The 21,496-nt window shown below is 42.9% G+C and overlaps 1 protein-coding gene across 1 annotated transcript in view; it reads left to right on the plus strand.

Moving 5' to 3' along the window:
* The window catches only part of atp10a (ATPase phospholipid transporting 10A), a gene marked incomplete at its 3' end in the record, with an annotated part of 110,602 nt that overhangs the window by 20,307 nt on the left and 68,799 nt on the right, over nucleotides 1-21,496 (plus strand). Inside the window, 2 exon segments of the mRNA XM_071342261.1 lie at nucleotides 8,297-8,501; nucleotides 20,555-20,640. Coding sequence (XP_071198362.1) covers nucleotides 8,297-8,501; nucleotides 20,555-20,640 — 291 coding nt within the window.

The raw sequence follows: 21,496 nt of genomic DNA on the forward strand, positions 1-21,496 counted from the left end.
CCCTTGACTTTTTCCACATTTTGTTACGTTACAGACTTATTCTAAAATTGATTAAATTATTTTTTTCCCCTCATCAATCTACACACAATACTCCATAATGACAAGGCATAAAACAATAATATATATATATTTTTTTGCAAGTGTATAAAGAATATAAAACAGAAATACCTTATTTGCATAAGTATTCACACCATTTGCTATGAGACTCGAAATTGAGTTCAGGTGCATCCTGTTTCCATTGATCATCCTTGAGATGTTTCTACAACTTGATTGGAGTCCACCTGTGGTAAATTCAATTGATTGGACATGATTTGGAAAGGCACACACCTGTCTATATAAGGTCCCACAGTTGACAGTGCATGTCAGAGCAAAAACCAAGCAATGAGGTTGAAGAAATTTTTCGTAGAGCTCAAGAGACAGGATTGTATTGAGGCACAGATCTGGGGAAGGGTACCAAAACATTTCTACAGCATTGAAGGTCCCCAAGAATAGAATAAGGTTGTAATGTAACAAAATGTGGAAAAAGTCAAGGGGTCTGAATACTTTCAAAATGAACTGTATCTCCATTTGTTAAAATTGTTCACGTCCATTGATTTTGTTGTTTACAAAGTGAGATTAAAATGGATTTCATTGTAATTTTTTTGTTAACAACAAAATACTCAGTGTAAGATAAATTCTAACATTTAATTTTTTTTATTAAGTCAGGTGTTTATACATGTCAGAATCACCTTTTGGCAGTGATTACAGCTGTGAGTGTTTCTGGGTACGTCTCTAAGAGCCTGGATTGTGCAACATTTGCCCATTTGTATTATTTTCTAAATTCTTCACGCTCTGTCAAGTTGGTTGTTGATCATTGCTAACCAACCATTATGAAGGTTTGCCATAAGTTTTCAAGCAGATTTAAGTCAACTCTAACTAGGCCTCTCAGGAACCTTCACTGTCTTCTTGGTAAGCAACTCCAGTGTAGATTTGGCCTTGTGTTTTGTCCTGCTGAAAGGTGAATTTATCTCCCAGTGTCTGGTGGAAAGCAGATGGAACCAGGTTTCCTCTAGGATTTTGCCTGTGCTTAGCTCCATTCTGTTTCTTTTTATCCTGAAAAACTCCCAAGTCCTTAACGATTACAAGTATACCCATAACATGATGCAGCCACCACTATGCTTTAAATTATGTAGAGAGTGGTACTCAGTGACATGTTTGGGGCAAATCCAATATAACACAACACTTTGTATTCAGGACAATTCTTTGCAGTATTACTTTAGTGCCTTGTTGCAAACAGGATGCATGTTTTGGAATATTTTATATTCTGTACAGACTTATCAGTTAGGTTAGTATTGTGGAGTAACTACAATTTTATTTATATTTTATTTTACCTTTTATTTAACTAGGAACAAATAATTTTTTTCAATGACGGCCTAGGAACAGTGAGTTAACTGCCTTGTTCAGGGGCAGAACGACAGATTTGTACCTCGTCAGCTCGGGGATTCGATCTTGCAACCTTTCAGTTTTCTCCCATCACATCCATTAAATTCTATAACTGTTTTAAAGTCACCATTGGCCTCATGGTGAAATCCCTGAGCGGTTTCCTTCTTCTCTGGCAACTGTGTTGAATCTGTGTGGGGTACAGAGATGAGGTAGTTGTTCAACACTATTATGCAACTCATTATGTGACTTGTTCAGCACATTTTCACTCCTGATTTATTTATTGAGTAACACACTGACTGAATGCTCCCCAGCTGAGTTTAGAGAGACTACATCAGGATACCTAGTAGCTTTCCAGTGACAATAGAAATACCTGTGATTTCCTGTTGAGGTCCAGACTCCAAGCAGGTGTTGATGCATGACGTTGTTACCCAATCCTGTGCTTTGTGTGGCTTTTAGATCCGTTTTATATAAACGTTCACAGCTATTACGAAACTGTTTTTGATTTGGTTTGATATCATTTCCTGGCAGGGTTTGACATTCAGCCGGTTTTCCTTGGCTGGAGTTCAGAGACAGGAACAAGTTCCAGAGTTCCAGAGGAACAAGAATGCTGAATATTTTCTGCATATTTGCCCAGTTTTCTTTAAAATGCACAAATGCAAATCCATATCAAATACATGTTGGGTAACAATCAAGTATCTTATTGTAATAGATTTCCATTAAAATGGGGAGGGAGGGGGGGGGGGGGAAATAGCTTTTTAGCAAGACTAGGAGGGGTCTGAGTGGGCTGGGGAAAACCAAAAACGGTCTGCTATTGTCAGTGTGGTTTGGGAACGCTGTTTGTTATTGGTCGATTTATCCATTTACAGCATGGTGATGTCACCATAAACCTCTCCCGCCCATGCAAAAACCTGCTGATTAGGAGGTCCTGTGTAGATTATATTTTGAAACGGCAACTATCAGGAAATAACACTGATTAGAAAATAATCACACTTGTACCGTGTTAGTTTCATCAGTACGATTTATAAAACACAGGAAAAACACGTTTTTTGACCGCACAGGGCCTTGAACCACTCTTTATGTTGAGTTGGTTTAAACGGGTTTTAAAATGACTTAACAGATGTACACGTCTACTGACGGTGTTAAACCAGGGAGATGTACATCTCCATGTGTATCTACTGACGGTGTTAAACCAGGGAGATGTACATCTCCATGTGTATCTACTGACGGTGTTAAACCAGGGAGATGTACATCTCCATGTGTATCTACTGACGGTGTTAAACCAGGGAGATGTACATCTCCATGTGTATCTACTGACGGTGTTAAACCAGGGAGATGTACATCTCCATGTGTATCTACTGACGGTGTTAAACCAGGGAGATGTACATCTCCATGTGTATCTACTGACGGTGTTAAACCAGGGAGATGTACATCTCCATGTGTATCTACTGACGGTGTTAAACCAGGGAGATGTACATCTCCATGTGTATCTACTGACGGTGTTAAACCAGGGAGATGTACATCTCCATGTGTATCTACTGACGGTGTTAAACCAGGGAGATGTACATCTCCATGTGTATCTACTGACGGTGTTAAACCAGGGAGATGTACATCTCCATGTGTATCTACTGACGGTGTTAAACCAGGGAGATGTACATCTCCATGTGTATCTACTGACGGTGTTAAACCAGGGAGATGTACATCTCCATGTGTATCTACTGACGGTGTTAAACCAGGGAGATGTACATCTCCATGTGTATCTACTGACGGTGTTAAACCAGGGAGATGTACATCTCCATGTGTATCTACTGACGGTGTTAAACCAGGGAGATGTACATCTCCATGTGTATCTACTGACGGTGTTAAACCAGGGAGATGTACATCTCCATGTGTATCTACTGACGGTGTTAAACCAGGGAGATGTACATCTCCATGTGTATCTACTGACGGTGTTAAACCAGGGAGATGTACATCTCCATGTGTATCTACTGACGGTGTTAAACCAGGGAGATGTACATCTCCATGTGTATCTACTGACGGTGTTAAACCAGGGAGATGTACATCTCCATGTGTATCTACTGACGGTGTTAAACCAGGGAGATGTACATCTCCATGTGTATCTACTGACGGTGTTAAACCAGGGAGATGTACATCTCCATGTGTATCTACTGACGGTGTTAAACCAGGGAGATGTACATCTCCATGTGTATCTACTGACGGTGTTAAACCAGGGAGATGTACATCTCCATGTGTATCTACTGACGGTGTTAAACCAGGGAGATGTACATCTCCATGTGTATCTACTGACGGTGTTAAACCAGGGAGATGTACATCTCCATGTGTATCTACTGACGGTGTTAAACCAGGGAGATGTACATCTCCATGTGTATCTACTGACGGTGTTAAACCAGGGAGATGTACATCTCCATGTGTATCTACTGACGGTGTTAAACCAGGGAGAAGTACATCTCCATGTGTATCTACTGACGGTGTTAAACCAGGGAGATGTACATCTCCATGTGTATCTACTGACGGTGTTAAACCAGGGAGATGTACATCTCCATGTGTATCTACTGACGGTGTTAAACCAGGGAGATGTACATCTCCATGTGTATCTACTGACGGTGTTAAACCAGGGAGATGTACATCTCCATGTGTATCTACTGACGGTGTTAAACCAGGGAGATGTACATCTCCATGTGTATCTACTGACGGTGTTAAACCAGGGAGATGTACATCTCCATGTGTATCTACTGACGGTGTTAAACCAGGGAGAAGTACATCTCCATGTGTATCTACTGACGGTGTTAAACCAGGGAGATGTACATCTCCATGTGTATCTACTGACGGTGTTAAACCAGGGAGATGTACATCTCCATGTGTATCTACTGACGGTGTTAAACCAGGGAGATGTACATCTCCATGTGTATCTACTGACGGTGTTAAACCAGGGAGAAGTACATCTCCATGTGTATCTACTGACGGTGTTAAACCAGGGAGATGTACATCTCCATGTGTATCTACTGACGGTGTTAAACCAGGGAGAAGTACATCTCCATGTGTATCTACTGACGGTGTTAAACCAGGGAGATGTACATCTCCATGTGTATCTACTGACGGTGTTAAACCAGGGAGATGTACATCTCCATGTGTATCTACTGACGGTGTTAAACCAGGGAGATGTACATCTCCATGTGTATCTACTGACGGTGTTAAACCAGGGAGATGTACATCTCCATGTGTATCTACTGACGGTGTTAAACCAGGGAGATGTACATCTCCATGTGTATCTACTGACGGTGTTAAACCAGGGAGATGTACATCTCCATGTGTATCTACTGACGGTGTTAAACCAGGGAGATGTACATCTCCATGTGTATCTACTGACGGTGTTAAACCAGGGAGATGTACATCTCCATGTGTATCTACTGACGGTGTTAAACCAGGGAGATGTACATCTCCATGTGTATCTACTGACGGTGTTAAACCAGGGAGATGTACATCTCCATGTGTATCTACTGACGGTGTTAAACCAGGGAGATGTACATCTCCATGTGTATCTACTGACGGTGTTAAACCAGGGAGATGTACATCTCCATGTGTATCTACTGACGGTGTTAAACCAGGGAGATGTACATCTCCATGTGTATCTACTGACGGTGTTAAACCAGGGAGATGTACATCTCCATGTGTATCTACTGACGGTGTTAAACCAGGGAGATGTACATCTCCATGTGTATCTACTGACGGTGTTAAACCAGGGAGATGTACATCTCCATGTGTATCTACTGACGGTGTTAAACCAGGGAGATGTACATCTCCATGTGTATCTACTGACGGTGTTAAACCAGGGAGAAGTACATCTCCATGTGTATCTACTGACGGTGTTAAACCAGGGAGATGTACATCTCCATGTGTATCTACTGACGGTGTTAAACCAGGGAGATGTACATCTCCATGTGTATCTACTGACGGTGTTAAACCAGGGAGATGTACATCTCCATGTGTATCTACTGACGGTGTTAAACCAGGGAGATGTACATCTCCATGTGTATCTACTGACGGTGTTAAACCAGGGAGATGTACATCTCCATGTGTATCTACTGACGGTGTTAAACCAGGGAGATGTACATCTCCATGTGTATCTACTGACGGTGTTAAACCAGGGAGATGTACATCTCCATGTGTATCTACTGACGGTGTTAAACCAGGGAGATGTACATCTCCATGTGTATCTACTGACGGTGTTAAACCAGGGAGATGTACATCTCCATGTGTATCTACTGACGGTGTTAAACCAGGGAGATGTACATCTCCATGTGTATCTACTGACGGTGTTAAACCAGGGAGATGTACATCTCCATGTGTATCTACTGACGGTGTTAAACCAGGGAGAAGTACATCTCCATGTGTATCTACTGACGGTGTTAAACCAGGGAGATGTACATCTCCATGTGTATCTACTGACGGTGTTAAACCAGGGAGATGTACATCTCCATGTGTATCTACTGACGGTGTTAAACCAGGGAGATGTACATCTCCATGTGTATCTACTGACGGTGTTAAACCAGGGAGATGTACATCTCCATGTGTATCTACTGACGGTGTTAAACCAGGGAGATGTACATCTCCATGTGTATCTACTGACGGTGTTAAACCAGGGAGAAGTACATCTCCATGTGTATCTACTGACGGTGTTAAACCAGGGAGATGTACATCTCCATGTGTATCTACTGACGGTGTTAAACCAGGGAGAAGTACATCTCCATGTGTATCTACTGACGGTGTTAAACCAGGGAGATGTACATCTCCATGTGTATCTACTGACGGTGTTAAACCAGGGAGATGTACATCTCCATGTGTATCTACTGACGGTGTTAAACCAGGGAGATGTACATCTCCATGTGTATCTACTGACGGTGTTAAACCAGGGAGATGTACATCTCCATGTGTATCTACTGACGGTGTTAAACCAGGGAGATGTACATCTCCATGTGTATCTACTGACGGTGTTAAACCAGGGAGATGTACATCTCCATGTGTATCTACTGACGGTGTTAAACCAGGGAGATGTACATCTCCATGTGTATCTACTGACGGTGTTAAACCAGGGAGATGTACATCTCCATGTGTATCTACTGACGGTGTTAAACCAGGGAGATGTACATCTCCATGTGTATCTACTGACGGTGTTAAACCAGGGAGATGTACATCTCCATGTGTATCTACTGACGGTGTTAAACCAGGGAGAAGTACATCTCCATGTGTATCTACTGACGGTGTTAAACCAGGGAGATGTACATCTCCATGTGTATCTACTGACGGTGTTAAACCAGGGAGATGTACATCTCCATGTGTATCTACTGACGGTGTTAAACCAGGGAGATGTACATCTCCATGTGTATCTACTGACGGTGTTAAACCAGGGAGATGTACATCTCCATGTGTATCTACTGACGGTGTTAAACCAGGGAGATGTACATCTCCATGTGTATCTACTGACGGTGTTAAACCAGGGAGATGTACATCTCCATGTGTATCTACTGACGGTGTTAAACCAGGGAGATGTACATCTCCATGTGTATCTACTGACGGTGTTAAACCAGGGAGATGTACATCTCCATGTGTATCTACTGACGGTGTTAAACCAGGGAGATGTACATCTCCATGTGTATCTACTGACGGTGTTAAACCAGGGTTCCTGGATATTGGTGTCCTGAAGGAGTCCATTCTGTGTACTTTTTACTGTTTACATTAACAATATCGACTTGTCTGTAATTTTTATCTTTTATCTCCACTTGTATGCTGATGATACTGTTGTCTGCTATTGACCCAACGTTGACCAGACTCTATCTGATCTACAGTCTGTCTTCATTGTATTATGATACTGTTGTCTGCTATTGACCCAACGTTGACCAGACTCTATCTGAACTACAGTCTGTCTTCATTGTATTATGATACTGTTGTGTCTGTTATTACCCCCCAACGTTGACCAGGCTCTATCTGAACTACAGTCTGTCTTCATTGTATTACAGAAAAACTTTATTGACCTGAAATTAGTATTGAATGTAGGTAAAACTAAGTATATGTTCTCTAGAGCTAAAAAAAAAAAAAAACTCTGATTTTAAGGAGGCGGAGGTGACAGGGGAGGGGTAAATCCCTCTCACCCCTCCGCTGTTAGGAGGGAAGGTTACCAGGGTCGGTTGAGGAGGGAAGGTGGGAAGAACGAACGAGAGGGAGGGTTTTCTGTTCAGTTCTCTGTCCTGCAGACAAGGACTCTCAACAGCCTCCTCAACAGCTTCTACCCCCAAGCCATGAGACTGCTGAACAATTCATAAAAATCGCCACCGGACAATTTACATTGACCCCCCCTTGTACACTGCTGCTACTCGCTGTTTGTTTGTTACCTGTGCATAGTCACTTCGCCCCCACCTACATGTACAGATTACCTCAACTAGCCTGTACCCCTGCACACTGACTCGGTACCGGTGCCCCCTGTATATAGCCTCCACACTGACTTGGTACCGGTGCCCCCTGTATATAGCCTCGTTATTCTTATTGTGTTACTTTTTATTTTAGTTTACTTGGTAAATATTTTCTTCTTCTTGAACTGCACTGTTGGTTAAGGGCTTGTAAGTCAGCATTTCACGGTAAAGTCTACACTTGTTGTATTTGGCGCATGTGACAAAGTTTGATTTGATTATTATGAACCTTACAGAAGAGTCATTTTGGTCTCCCTGTGTACATTCTGTTTAACTCTTAAATGTACAAGGCGTTCACTTTTATTTTGTATCCAGAATTTCTCCACACTTTGACCAGTTTTCAATTCCTAACAAACATGTGGATACCTGTCCCCTGTCCTATCTTCTTCCTCTAGGCCAGAGCACCAGTACATGGAGCGGTTCTGGAAGGAGGCGCGTGTTGGGGATTTCATTAGACTGCGCTGTAACGAGATCCTGCCTGCAGATGTTCTACTGCTCAGTTCCAGCGACCCGGACCGCATGGTCCACATCGAGACAGCTACCCTGGATGGCGAGACCAACCTCAAACAGAGACAAGTGGTCCGCAGCTTCCTAGAACTGGTGAGACTATACATTTAACAATCAGTCAACCTCAGACGGGTGGTCCGCAGCTTCCTGGACCTTGTTGACGTTACACTATACCTCTAAGACAGTGGTTTCTAAACTGTTTACAGTCCCGTACCCCTTCAAACATTCCACCTCCAGCCCTGTACCCCTTCAAACATTCAACCTCCAGCTGTACCCCCTCTAGCACCAGGGTCAGCACACAGCTGCGTACCCCCTCTAGCACCAGGGTCAGCACAACTCTCAAATGTTGTTTACTGCCATCATTGTAAGCCTGCCACACACACATTACCCAATACATTTATTAAACAGAAGAATGAGTGTGATGTTGAATGTGAGTTTCTGTCACAACCCTGGCTCGTGGGAAGTGACAAAGAGCTCTTATAGGACCAGGGCACACATAATAATAATAATAATAATAATATGATAATAATCAATAATTTTGCTCTTTATTTAATCATCTTACATATAAAACCTTATTTGTTCATAAACAATTGTGAATAACAATAACAATAACAATAACAATAAATAAGGGTGTGCTTGAAAGGATGCACATAACTCTGCAATGTTGGGTTGTGTTGGAGAGAGTCTCAGTCTGAAATCATTTTCCACACACAGTCTGTGCCTGTATTTAGTTTCCATGCTAGTGAGGGCCAAGAATCCTCTCTCACATAGGTACGTGTTTGCAAAGGGCATCAGTGTCTTAACAGCGCGATTTGCCAAGGCAGGATACTCTGAGCGCAGCCCAATCCAGAAATCTGGCAGTGGCTTCTGATTTAAATTCAATTTTCACAGAACTGCTTGTTGCAATATCGATGAGGCTCTCTTGTTCAGATATCGGTAAGCGGACTGGAGGCAGGGCATGAGAGGGATAACGAATCCATTTTGGGAAAGTACCTGCGTAATTGCGCACCCAACTCACTCTGGTGCTTCGCTATATCACATTTGACATTGTCTGTAAATTTGTTTAATTGCACACAAAAAATCTGACAATGATGGAAAGACCTGTGTGTTGTCCTTGATAAAAACTTCTTAGGGCTAGACATCCCGTCAGCGGGACACCTGTCGACAAAATTCCAGTGAAATTGGAGGGAGCGTAATTCAAATAAATAATCGTAACAATTATGGATATTAAACATCTAGGTACATACAAGTGTCTTATATCGGTTAACTTCTTACGGCTGAGATCCCGTTAACAGGATCGATATGACAACAGCCAGTGAAAGTGCAGGGCGCCAAATTCAAAACAACAGAAATCTCATAATTAAAATTCCTCAAACATACAAGTATTAGACACCATTTTAAAGATAAACTTCATGTTAATCCCACCAAAGTGTCCGGTTTCAAAAAGGCTTTACGGCGAAAGCAGAACATATCAGCAACTAGTCACAGAAAGCATACAGCGGTTTTCCAACCAAAGAGAGGAGTCACAAAAAGCAGAAATATTGATAAAATTAATCACTAACCTTTGATATTCTTCATCAGATGACACTCCCGGGACAACATGTTACACAATACATGTATGTTTTGTTCGATCAAGTTCATATTTATATCCAAAAACCTCAATTTACATTTGGTTTTGCCTCCAAAACATCCCGTGAATTTGCACAAAGCCACATCAACTCACAGAAATACTCATAATAAACATTAATAAAACATACAAGTGTTATTCACAGATTTAAAGATATACTTCTCCTTAATGCAACCGCTGTGTCAGATTTCAAAATAAGTTTACGGAAAAAGCAAACCATGCAATAATCTGAGTACGGCACTCAGAGACCAACACAACCCAAGAAGATATCTGCCATGTTGGAGTCAACATAAGTCAGAAATAGCATTATAAATATTCACTTACCTTTGATGATCTTCATCAGAATGCACTCCCAGGAATCCCAGTTCCACAATAAATGTTTGATTTGTTCCATAAAGTCCATCATTTATGTCCAAATTCCTCCTTGTTGTTCACGCGTTCAGTACACAATCTAAACTCACGACGCGCGGGCAGGTCCAGGCAAAAGTTTAGACAAAGTCATATTACAGTCCATAGAAACATGTCAAACTAAGTATAGAATCGATCTTTAGGATGTTAACATAAATCTTCAATAATGTTCCAACCTGAGAATTCCTTTGTCTGTAGAAAAGCTATGGAACAGAGCTCGCTCTCACGTGAACAAGCGGCACGAGCTCAAAGCATTCTGCCAGACCTCTGACTCATTCCCCTCTCATTCAGCCCCACTTCACAGTAGAAGCATCAGACAAGGTTCTAAAGACTGTTGATATCTAGTGGAAGCCTTAGGAAGTGTAACATGACCCATATCCCACTGTATCTTCAATAGGGAATGAGTTGAAAAACGACCAACCTCAGATTTCCCACTTCCTGGCTGGATTTTTTCTCAGATTTTTGCCTGCCATATGAGATATGTTATACTCACAGACATCATTCAAACAGTTTTAGAAACTTCAGAGTGTTTTCTATCCAAATCTACTAATATGCATATCTTAGCTTCTGGGCCTGAGTAGCAGGTAGTTTACTCTGGACACGCTTTTCATCCAAACGTGAAAATGCTGCACCCTATCTATAACAACTTTTAACAAAGTTAATTTTCACTGTCGTGTCCAAAACGTCTTTCAAGCTGTCAGGCATTCCCTTGGCAGCAAGAGCCTCTTGGTGGATGCTGCAGTGTACCCAAGTGGCGTCGGGAGCAACTGCTTGCACGCGTGTTACCACTCCACTATGTCTCCCTGTCATGGCTTTTGCGCCATCAGTACAGATACCAACACATCTTGACCACCAAAGTCCATTTGATGTCACAAAGCTGTCCAGTACTTTACAAATATCCTCTCCTGTTGTCCTGGTTTCCAGTGGTTTGCAGAAGAGGATGTCTTCCTTAATTTACCCCCCCGTAAACGTAACGGACATATACCGGGAGCTGTGCCAAGCCCGCCACGTCATCCAGCTGTAATGCATATAATTCACTGGCTTGTATGCGAAGCAGTAATTGTTTCAAAACATCTCCTGCCATGTCACTGATGCGTCGTGAAACAGTGTTGTTTGATGAAGGCATTGTCTGTATAGTTTCTTGGGCCTTTTCCCCCAGCATTGTGCCAGCCATATCCACGGTAGCAGGGACAATTAAGTCCTCCACAATAAATGGGGTTTGCCTGTCCTAGCCACTCGGTAACTCACCATATAAGACTCTTCTAGCCTCTTCTTATTAATGGTATCTGTTGCTTTTATGCATGTCTTACTACTCGAAGTCGTCTTTATTCTCGCTCAAATAACTTCCGTGGCTTATTTTTCAAATTGGCATGTTTTTTGTTTCTTTTATTTACTATTTTTTTCTTTTTTACTTTGTTTATTGAATTTTCAACACCAGCATTTACAAAATAATTGCACTTGTAAGTTATTTGGTAGTAATATAAAACAACACATCAAAGATACAATACAGCAAAACAGAGAGACAGACATAAAAAAACACAAATACAAAAAAAAAGACAAGAAAAATAAAATGTTTCGATACAGTTGTTATAGGTCAACAAGGTCATAGTCCTTAACATCCGAGATGTCGTCTCAAGGCGCCGACAGAGACCTTCGAGTTCTAAGGAAACTATGCAGTATTTTTATTTTTTTATGTATTATTTATTACACTGTTGTCACCCCAGGAAATCTTAAGTCTTATTACATACAGCCGGGAGGAACTATTGGATATAAGAGCAACGTCAACTTACCAACATTACCACCAGGAATACGACTTTCCCGAAGCGGATCTTCAGTTTGGTCCACAGGACAATGGATCGGATACCAGCAGGCAACCCAACGGCGCCGCAGAATGGGCAGACGGAGCGGTCTTCTGGTCAGGCTCTGTAGACGGGCACATCGCCCTCCGCTCCCGAGTATACTACTCGCCAATGTCCAGTCTCGTGACAACAAGGTAGACGAAATTAGCCAGCTGGCTAAAACCGGCACTTTTACTGAAACGTTGATTAATTTGTCCCTGTAAAAATAAACTCAAACTCAAACCCGAGGGTTGCCTTCCAGAGAGACATCAGAGATTGCAACATTCTCTGCTTCACGGAAACATGGCTCACTCGGGATACATTATCAGAGTCAGTACAGCCACCTGGTTTCTTCACGCCTTATGATTAACGAGTCGTGGTGTGATCATAACATACAGGAACTCAAGTCCTTATGTTCGCCTGACCTAGAATTCCTTACAATCAAATGCCGATGGCATTTTCTACCAAGAGAATTCTCTTCGATTATAATCACAGGCGTGTATATCCCCCCCAAGTAGACACCTCGACGGCCCTGAACTCTATGTAAACTGGAAACCACATATCCCGAGGCTGCATTTATTGTAGCTGGGGATTTTAACAAGGCTAATCTGAAAACGAAGCTCCCTACATTTTATCAGCATATCAAATGCGTGACCTGGCAAAATCCTGGATCATTGTTACTCTAACTTGGTAACTTGGCAATGCATACAAAGCCCTCCCTTGCCCACCTTTCAGCAAATCTGACCACGACATCATTTTGTTGCTCCCAGTCTATAGACAGAAACTAAAACAGGAAACGCCTGTGCTCAGGTCTGTTTTAATGCTGGTCCGACCAATCTGAGCACCCCCCTATCCACATCGACGGGACAGTAGTCAAGAAGGTGGAAAGTTTTAAGTTCCTTGGCGTACACATCACGGACAAACTGAAGTGGTCCACCCACACAGACAGCGTTGTGCCTCTTCAACCTCAGGAGGCTGAAGAAATTTGTCTCGTCACCAAAAACACTGACTAACTTTTACAGATTCACAATCGAGAGCATCCTGTCTGGCTGTATCACCGCCTGGTACGGCAACTGCTCCGCCCACAACCGTAAGGCTCTCCAGAGGGTGAGGTCTGCACAACACATCACCGGGGGCAAACTACCTGCCCTCCAGGACACCTACAGCACCCGATGTCACAGGAAGGCCATAAAGATCATCAAGGACAACAACCACCCGAGCCACTGCCTGTGAAGCATTTCAAGGTCCTGGAGTGGCCTAGCCAGTCTCCAGATCTCAACCCCATAGACATTTTTTGGAGGGAGTTGAAAGTCCGTGTTGCCCAGCAACAGCCCCAAAACATCACTGCTCTAGAGGAGATCTGCATGGAGGAATGGGCCAAAATACCAGCAACAGTGTGTGAAAACCTTGTAAAGACTTGTAAAGTCATTGCCAACAAAGGGTATATAACAAAGTATTGAGAAACTTTTGTTATTGACCAAATACTTACTTTCCACCATAATTTGCAAATAAATTCATAAAAAATCCTACAATGTGATTTTCTGGATTTTCTTTTCTCATTTTGTCTGTCATAGTTGAAGTGTACCTATGTTGACAATTACAGGCCTCGCTCATCTTTTTAAGTGGGAGAACTTGCACAATTGGTGGCTGACTAAATACTTTTTTGCCCCACTGTATATACTGTACTCTATACCATCTACTGCATCTTGCCTATGCCGTTCGGCCATCGCTCATCCATTTATTTATATGTACATATTCTTATTCATCCCTTTACACTTGTGTGTATTAGGTAGTTGTTGTGGAATTGTTAGATTACTTGTTAGATATTACTGCATTGTCGGAACTAGAAGCACAAGCACTTCGCTACACTCACATTAACATCTGCTAACCATGTGTATGTGACCAATAAAATGTGATTTGATTTATTCACATACCAGGCCTCTTACAAATATATAAATATACGTCACTCTGGAACTGCAGGGAAATGTAGAAATGTTGAATTTTTTCCAACTTTATTCAAAACGGATTTCATCGAAAGGGCATGAGAAGGGGGTACAGAGGATTCCCATCTAAGTCAAATGAATCGTCTCGCTAACAAAGTGACAAAGGCAATTACATCCTTATTCATTTTGGTCAGTTGTATTGTGGGTAAGGAAAACCCCAAATAGTGCAATAAAAGGGTCTGGCTCAATCTGTGTGCCACTTAATTCTGAGAGTTAAAGCGGTCTTTACAGAAGCCAACAAGAGATGGGCAACACCAAAACATGTGTACGTGATTAGCAGGAGACTGATTACATCGTACACAATTAGGGTTCACATCCTTGTAAATGCTGGATAATCTTGCTTTGGTCTAGTGGGCCTAACCACTATGAATGAGTTTGCATTGAATGAGTGAGCAAATTTGACTATAGATTATAAGGTGCCTTTCAGGAAGAGGGATAAGAAATGTGTCGAACTGTGTTTCACCAGGAAGGGTGGGGAATCCTGGATCTATGCTGCGGACGTAACTCCGGACTTGTAAGAACCAGTTCTTATAGCCTTTTGCCGTACCCTTATCCTACTCCTCCTCTGGTGATGTAGAGGTTAATCCAGGCCCTGCAGCGCCTAGCTCCACTCCCATTCCCCAGGCGCTCTCATTTGTTGACTTCTGTAACCGTAAAAGCCTTGGTTTCCATGCATGTTAACATTAGAAGCCTCCTCCCTAAGTTTGTATTATTCACTGCCTGAGCACACTCCAACCCGGATGTCCTAGCCGTGTCTGAATCCTGGCTCAGGAAGACCACCAAAAACCCTGAAATTTCCAACCCTAACTATAACATTTTCCGACAAGATAGAACTGCCAAAGGGGGCGGTGTTGCGATCTACTGCAGAGATAGCTTGCAGAGTTCTGTCTTACTATCCAGGTCTGTGCCCAAACAATTTGAGCTTCTACTTTTAAAAATCCACCTATCCAGAAACAAATCTCACCGTTACCGCTTGCTATAGACCACCTTCTGCCCCCCAGCTGTGCCCTGGACACCATATGTGAATTGATTGCCCCCCCCCCCATCTATCTTCAGAGCTCGTGCTGTTAGCAGCCCCTATTGAACACACAGTGGGATATGGATCTGTTTGCACTTCCTACGGCTTCCACTAGATGTCAACAGTCTGTAGAACCTTGTCTGGTGCCTCTACTGTGAAGTGGGGCCGAAGGAGACAGGAATTAGTCAGGTCTACCATGACCTGACCATGCTCTGACCATGCGCGTTCACATGAGAGGGAGCTCTGTTCCATCGCACATCTTGAAGTCAATGGAATTCTCCGGTTGGAACATTATTGAAGATTTTATGTTAAAAAACATTCTAAAGATTGATTCAATACATCGTTTGACATGTTTCTACTGACTTTGGATTTGTTTACCAAACACGCTAACAAAAATAGCTTTTTGGACATAAATGATGGACATTACCGAACAAAACTAACATTTGTGGAAGTGGGAGTCCTGGGAGTGCATTCCGACGAAGATCAGCAAAGGTAAGTGAAGATTTTTAATACTATTTATGAGTTTTGTTGACTGCACAATTTGGCGGGTAACTGTATGGCTTCCTTTTTGTGGCTGAACGCTGTTCTCAGATTATTGAATATTGTGCTTTTGCCGTAAAGCTTTTTGAAATCTGAGAGCGGTTGCATTAAGAACAAGTGTATCTTTAATTCTATGTAAAACGTGTATCTTTCATCAAAGTTTGATGAGTATTTCTGTTATTTGACGTGGCTCTCTGCAATTTCTCCGGATATTTTGGAGGCATTTCTGAACATGGCGCCAATGTAAACTGAGGTTTTTGGGTATAAATATGAACTTTATCGAACAAAACATATATGTATTGTGTAACATGAAGTCCTATGAGTGTCATCTGATGAAGATCATCAAAGGTTAGTGATTCATTTTATCTCTTTCTGCTTTTTGTGACTCCTGTCTTTGGCTGGAAAAATAGCTGTGTTTTTCTGTGATTTTACCTTTGTTATTACCTGGTACTATGTGTATATAGCCATGTTATTACCTGGTACCCTGTGTATATAGCCAGGTTATTACCTGGTACCCTGTGTATATAGCTAGGTTATTACCTGGTACCCTGTGTATATAGCCAGGTTATTACCTGGTACCCTGTGTATATAGCCAGGTTATTACCTGGTACCCTGTGTATATAGCCAGGTTATTACCTGGTACCCTCTGTGTATATAGCCAGGTTATTACCTGGTACCCTCTGTGTATATAGCCAGGTTATTACCTGGTACCCTCTGTGTATATAGCCAGGTTATTACCTGGTACCCTCTGTGTATATAGCCAGGTTATTACCTGGTACCCTCTGTGTATATAGCCAGGTTATTACCTGGTACCCTCTGTGTATATAGCCAGGTTATTACCTGGTACCCTCTGTGTATATAGCCAGGTTATTACCTGGTACCCTGTGTATATATGATTATTTCACTGTTACTCTACACCTGTTGTTCACCAAGCATGTGACAAATTAAATTGGAATTGATTTTAACACTGTGATGAGAACTTTGTTTCTCCGTGCTGAAACAAGAAAACAAGTATTCCGTTGCGTAGGAAATGTCCCCCACAATGCAGCAGTAGCCGCAGCACACACAGAAATAGAATGGGCTTGAAAGTTGTAACCTCTAACCCCGGAAATTTGCCTGGTAAACTCATAGGTACACTCTCAATGGCTGCCTGGTATTGTGATGCAATAATTTCCATGGTAATGTAGAATGTTCATTCAAGTGATTTTTTTTGTTTAAACTGATGTGGCTCATGCAATGGAATGTAATGTTAGTTGAGTTGAATCAACAAATCACAGCATGGATTTTACTTCCTGCTTTGGTCCGATTGTGTACACTCACGATGGCCGCCTGTCCACCCATTATGCCATCATTGACTTGAAAAAGGGGATTCCCTTTCTATTAATTCGATTTCAATTCCAGCACATGCAGTCCGGAGCATTCCAATGGGTATTACGATGACCGTGGTCATTTGGCTGGCCAATTACCGTCATCCAAAATGACATGTCCGTTACAGCCCTACGAAGGTGTGGAAAAGTCACACCCCCCTGTATTGTCTCAGCATAACTGTTTGTTTGGGAGTTGACTGCAGCTCACTCCTCCAATATGATGAAGAGACAACATCCCAAAGTGTACACTGTCCCCTACATGGAGCACTTCTTTAGACCCCCTCCCAGTAACAAATAGGACACTATAGGGAATAGGGTACCATTTTTAAAAGTTGCAGATGTTTTTATCTCAATATCAAATCATTTCTGAGTAACAATTAAGTAACTTAGTGTGTTTTTCAATTAAAATGTAAAATATAAACAAATCGCTTCTTAGCAAAGAGCAATTTCTCAAGCAAGAGGTTTTTTTGTTGTTGTTGCTAGGACTGTCTGGAAGTGGTCTGAGTGGGAAGGGGGAAATAATGAAAACTAACTGTTGTTGGCACAGTTTTACAACTCTCGTTCTTATTGGTCTATTACAAATTTACCGCATGGTGATGTCACCAGGCAAGCGAAAACTCCATCCAACCAAAACAGGCTGAGATTTCAGGTCATCTTTTCAAACCCCTCTTACACAAAAAAAAGGGCATTATCATTTTCACAGTATTATTCCAACCTTAGTGTGGAAATACACTGTATATAAGACACAGGCAAATCACATTTTCTGACTAAACTGGGCCTTTTTTAAGATGTAACCATAGAGTCGACCTCTGACCTTTTGTCATGAAGATTCTAGAACCTAATGTTGCTGTCCATGTTAACCAACATTCCACACGGACTAGCGTTGTGTTTTGATAGGCTTCTCGGTACACTGACACTAGCTTTGTTGTTTGTTCGGTCTCACACCGATTTGACAAGAATTCTGTGGTCATGATGATTCCTCTACTACCCTATATAACATTTACCATCTGATAGACCAGGGGCTGTATTCACAGTCTGAGTATGAGTGCTGATTTAGGATTGGTTTTTATCTGGGATCATAATAAATAAGATTATATGGACAGGGAGTACCTGATCCTAGATCAGCACTCCTTCTCTAGGACTCTGTGAGTACAGGCCTCTTTTCTCTGGTTCTGACTACTCTGCCTCGATCTCACTTCCTGTTTTCTCTGGGTCTGACTACTCTGCCTCGATCTCACTTCCTGTTTCCTTTGGTTCTGATACTCTGCCTCGATCTCACTTCCTGTTTCCTTTGGTTCTGACTACTCTGCCTCGATCTCACTTCCTGTTTTCTCTGGTTCTGACTACTCTGCCTCGATCTCACGTCCTGTTTTCTCTGGGTCTGACTACTCTGCCTCGATCTCACGTCCTGTGTTCTCTGGGTCTGACTACTCTGCCTCGATCTCACTTCCTGTGTTCTCTGGGTCTGACTACTCTGCCTCGATCTCACTTCCTGTGTTCTCTGGGTCTGACTACTCTGCCTCGATCTCACTTCCTGTGTTCTCTGGGTCTGACTACTCTGCCTCGATCTCACTTCCTGTGTTCTCTGGGTCTGACTACTCTGCCTCGATCTCACTTCCTGTGTTCTCTGGGTCTGACTACTCTGCCTCGATCTCACTTCCTGTGTTCTCTGGGTCTGACTACTCTGCCTCGATCTCACTTCCTGTGTTCTCTGGGTCTGACTACTCTGCCTCGATCTCACTTCCTGTGTTCTCTGGGTCTGACTACTCTGCCTCGATCTCACTTCCTGTGTTCTCTGGGTCTGACTACTCTGCCTCGATCTCACTTCCTGTGTTCTCTGGGTCTGACTACTCTGCCTCGATCTCACTTCCTGTGTTCTCTGGGTCTGACTACTCTGCCTCGATCTCACTTCCTGTGTTCTCTGGGTCTGACTACTCTGCCTCGATCTCACGTCCTGTTTTCTCTGGGTCTGACTACTCCGCCTCGATCTCACGTCCTGTTTTCTATGGTTCTGACTACTCTGCCTCGATCTCACGTCCTGTTTTCTCTGGGTCTGACTACTCCGCCTCGATCTCACGTCCTGTTTTCTCTGGGTCTGACTACTCCGCCTCGATCTCACGTCCTGTTTTCTCTGGGTCTGACTACTCTGCCTCGATCTCACGTCCTGTGTTCTCTGGGTCTGACTACTCTGCCTCGATCTCACGTCCTGTGTTCTCTGGGTCTGACTACTCTGCCTCGATCTCACTTCCTGTGTTCTCTGGGTCTGACTACTCTGCCTCGATCTCACTTCCTGTGTTCTCTGGGTCTGACTACTCTGCCTCGATCTCACTTCCTGTGTTCTCTGGGTCTGACTACTCTGCCTCGATCTCACTTCCTGTGTTCTCTGGGTCTGACTACTCTGCCTCGATCTCACGTCCTGTTTTCTCTGGGTCTGACTACTCTGCCTCGATCTCACTTCCTGTGTTCTCTGGGTCTGACTACTCTGCCTCGATCTCACTTCCTGTGTTCTCTGGGTCTGACTACTCTGCCTCGATCTCACTTCCTGTGTTCTCTGGGTCTGACTACTCTGCCTCGATCTCACTTCCTGTGTTCTCTGGGTCTGACTACTCTGCCTCGATCTCACGTCCTGTTTTCTCTGGGTCTGACTACTCCGCCTCGATCTCACGTCCTGTTTTCTCTGGGTCTGACTACTCTGCCTCGATCTCACGTCCTGTTTTCTCTGGGTCTGACTACTCCGCCTCGATCTCACGTCCTGTTTTCTCTGGGTCTGACTACTCCGCCTCGATCTCACGTCCTGTTTTCTCTGGGTCTGACTACTCTGCCTCGATCTCACGTCCTGTGTTCTCTGGGTCTGACTACTCTGCCTCGATCTCACGTCCTGTGTTCTCTGGGTCTGACTACTCTGCCTCGATCTCACTTCCTGTGTTCTCTGGGTCTGACTACTCTGCCTCGATCTCACTTCCTGTGTTCTCTGGGTCTGACTACTCTGCCTCGATCTCACTTCCTGTGTTCTCTGGGTCTGACTACTCTGCCTCGATCTCACTTCCTGTGTTCTCTGGGTCTGACTACTCTGCCTCGATCTCACGTCCTGTTTTCTCTGGGTCTGACTACTCTGCCTCGATCTCACTTCCTGTGTTCTCTGGGTCTGACTACTCTGCCTCGATCTCACTTTCCAGATTGTTTGTTTTCAAGTGTACACATTTTGGATTAATTTTAGAAATCAATGAAAATGAAATGACCTACAGAAGAGATGTGGTTTATTGATGAATAGACGTGCTTATCAAATAAGTTAGTTGTTTTAATAAAGGACAGAATTGCTAAGTAAAAATGTGTATTGTTCTACAGGATTGTGATTTTGACCCGTCCAAATACAACAGCGTCATAGAATGTGAGAAGCCTAACAACGACCTGGCCAGATTCCGTGGCTACATGTGAGTACACCTTCGTTCTCTTACGTTATACTGCTTAACTTGAAACTCGTACCTTCTCTCTGTCTTCATCGTGCCTCGGCTCTTTATTACATAGAGAGGTTATTTTAATATTGATAGACATCATATGGATAAAGAACAACTTCAGTGAGCTGCATTTAATCATAATGAATTACATCTGGTCGTCCGTTCCAGTTGCTCTTTCTGCATTGACGCTGATGGTGGTTAAAAGCTCATTAGGAACCAAACTAACTGAAGGAAGGGATGTTTCTGACCCACAAACTGGTTGTGTCCCAAATGGCACCCTATTCCCTATATACAGTAGAGGCCTACGGGCCCTGGTCAAAAGTAGTGCACTATATAGGGAATAGGGTGCCACTACTATTATCACCACTACCATTACCACCAATACCATCACCACCATTACTACCACCACCGCCATTACTACCAATACCATCACCACCATTACTATCACCACCGCCATTACTATCAATACCATCACCACCATTACTACCACCACCGCCATTACTACCAATACCATCACCACCATTACTACCACCATTACCGCCATTACCATTACTACCAATACCATCACTACCATTACTACCAATACCATCACCACCATTACTACCAATACCATCACTACCATTACTACCAATACCATCACTACCATTACTACCAATACCATCACTACCATTACTACCAATACCATCACCACCATTACTACCACCATTACCGCCATTACCATTACTACCAATACCATCACTACCATTACTACCAATACCATCACCACCATTACTACCAATACCATCACTACCATTACTACCAATACCATCACTACCATTACTACCAATACCAT

The sequence above is a fragment of the Salvelinus alpinus genome, chromosome 15 (assembly GCF_045679555.1).
Source record: "Salvelinus alpinus chromosome 15, SLU_Salpinus.1, whole genome shotgun sequence".
Taxonomy (NCBI): domain Eukaryota; kingdom Metazoa; phylum Chordata; class Actinopteri; order Salmoniformes; family Salmonidae; genus Salvelinus; species Salvelinus alpinus.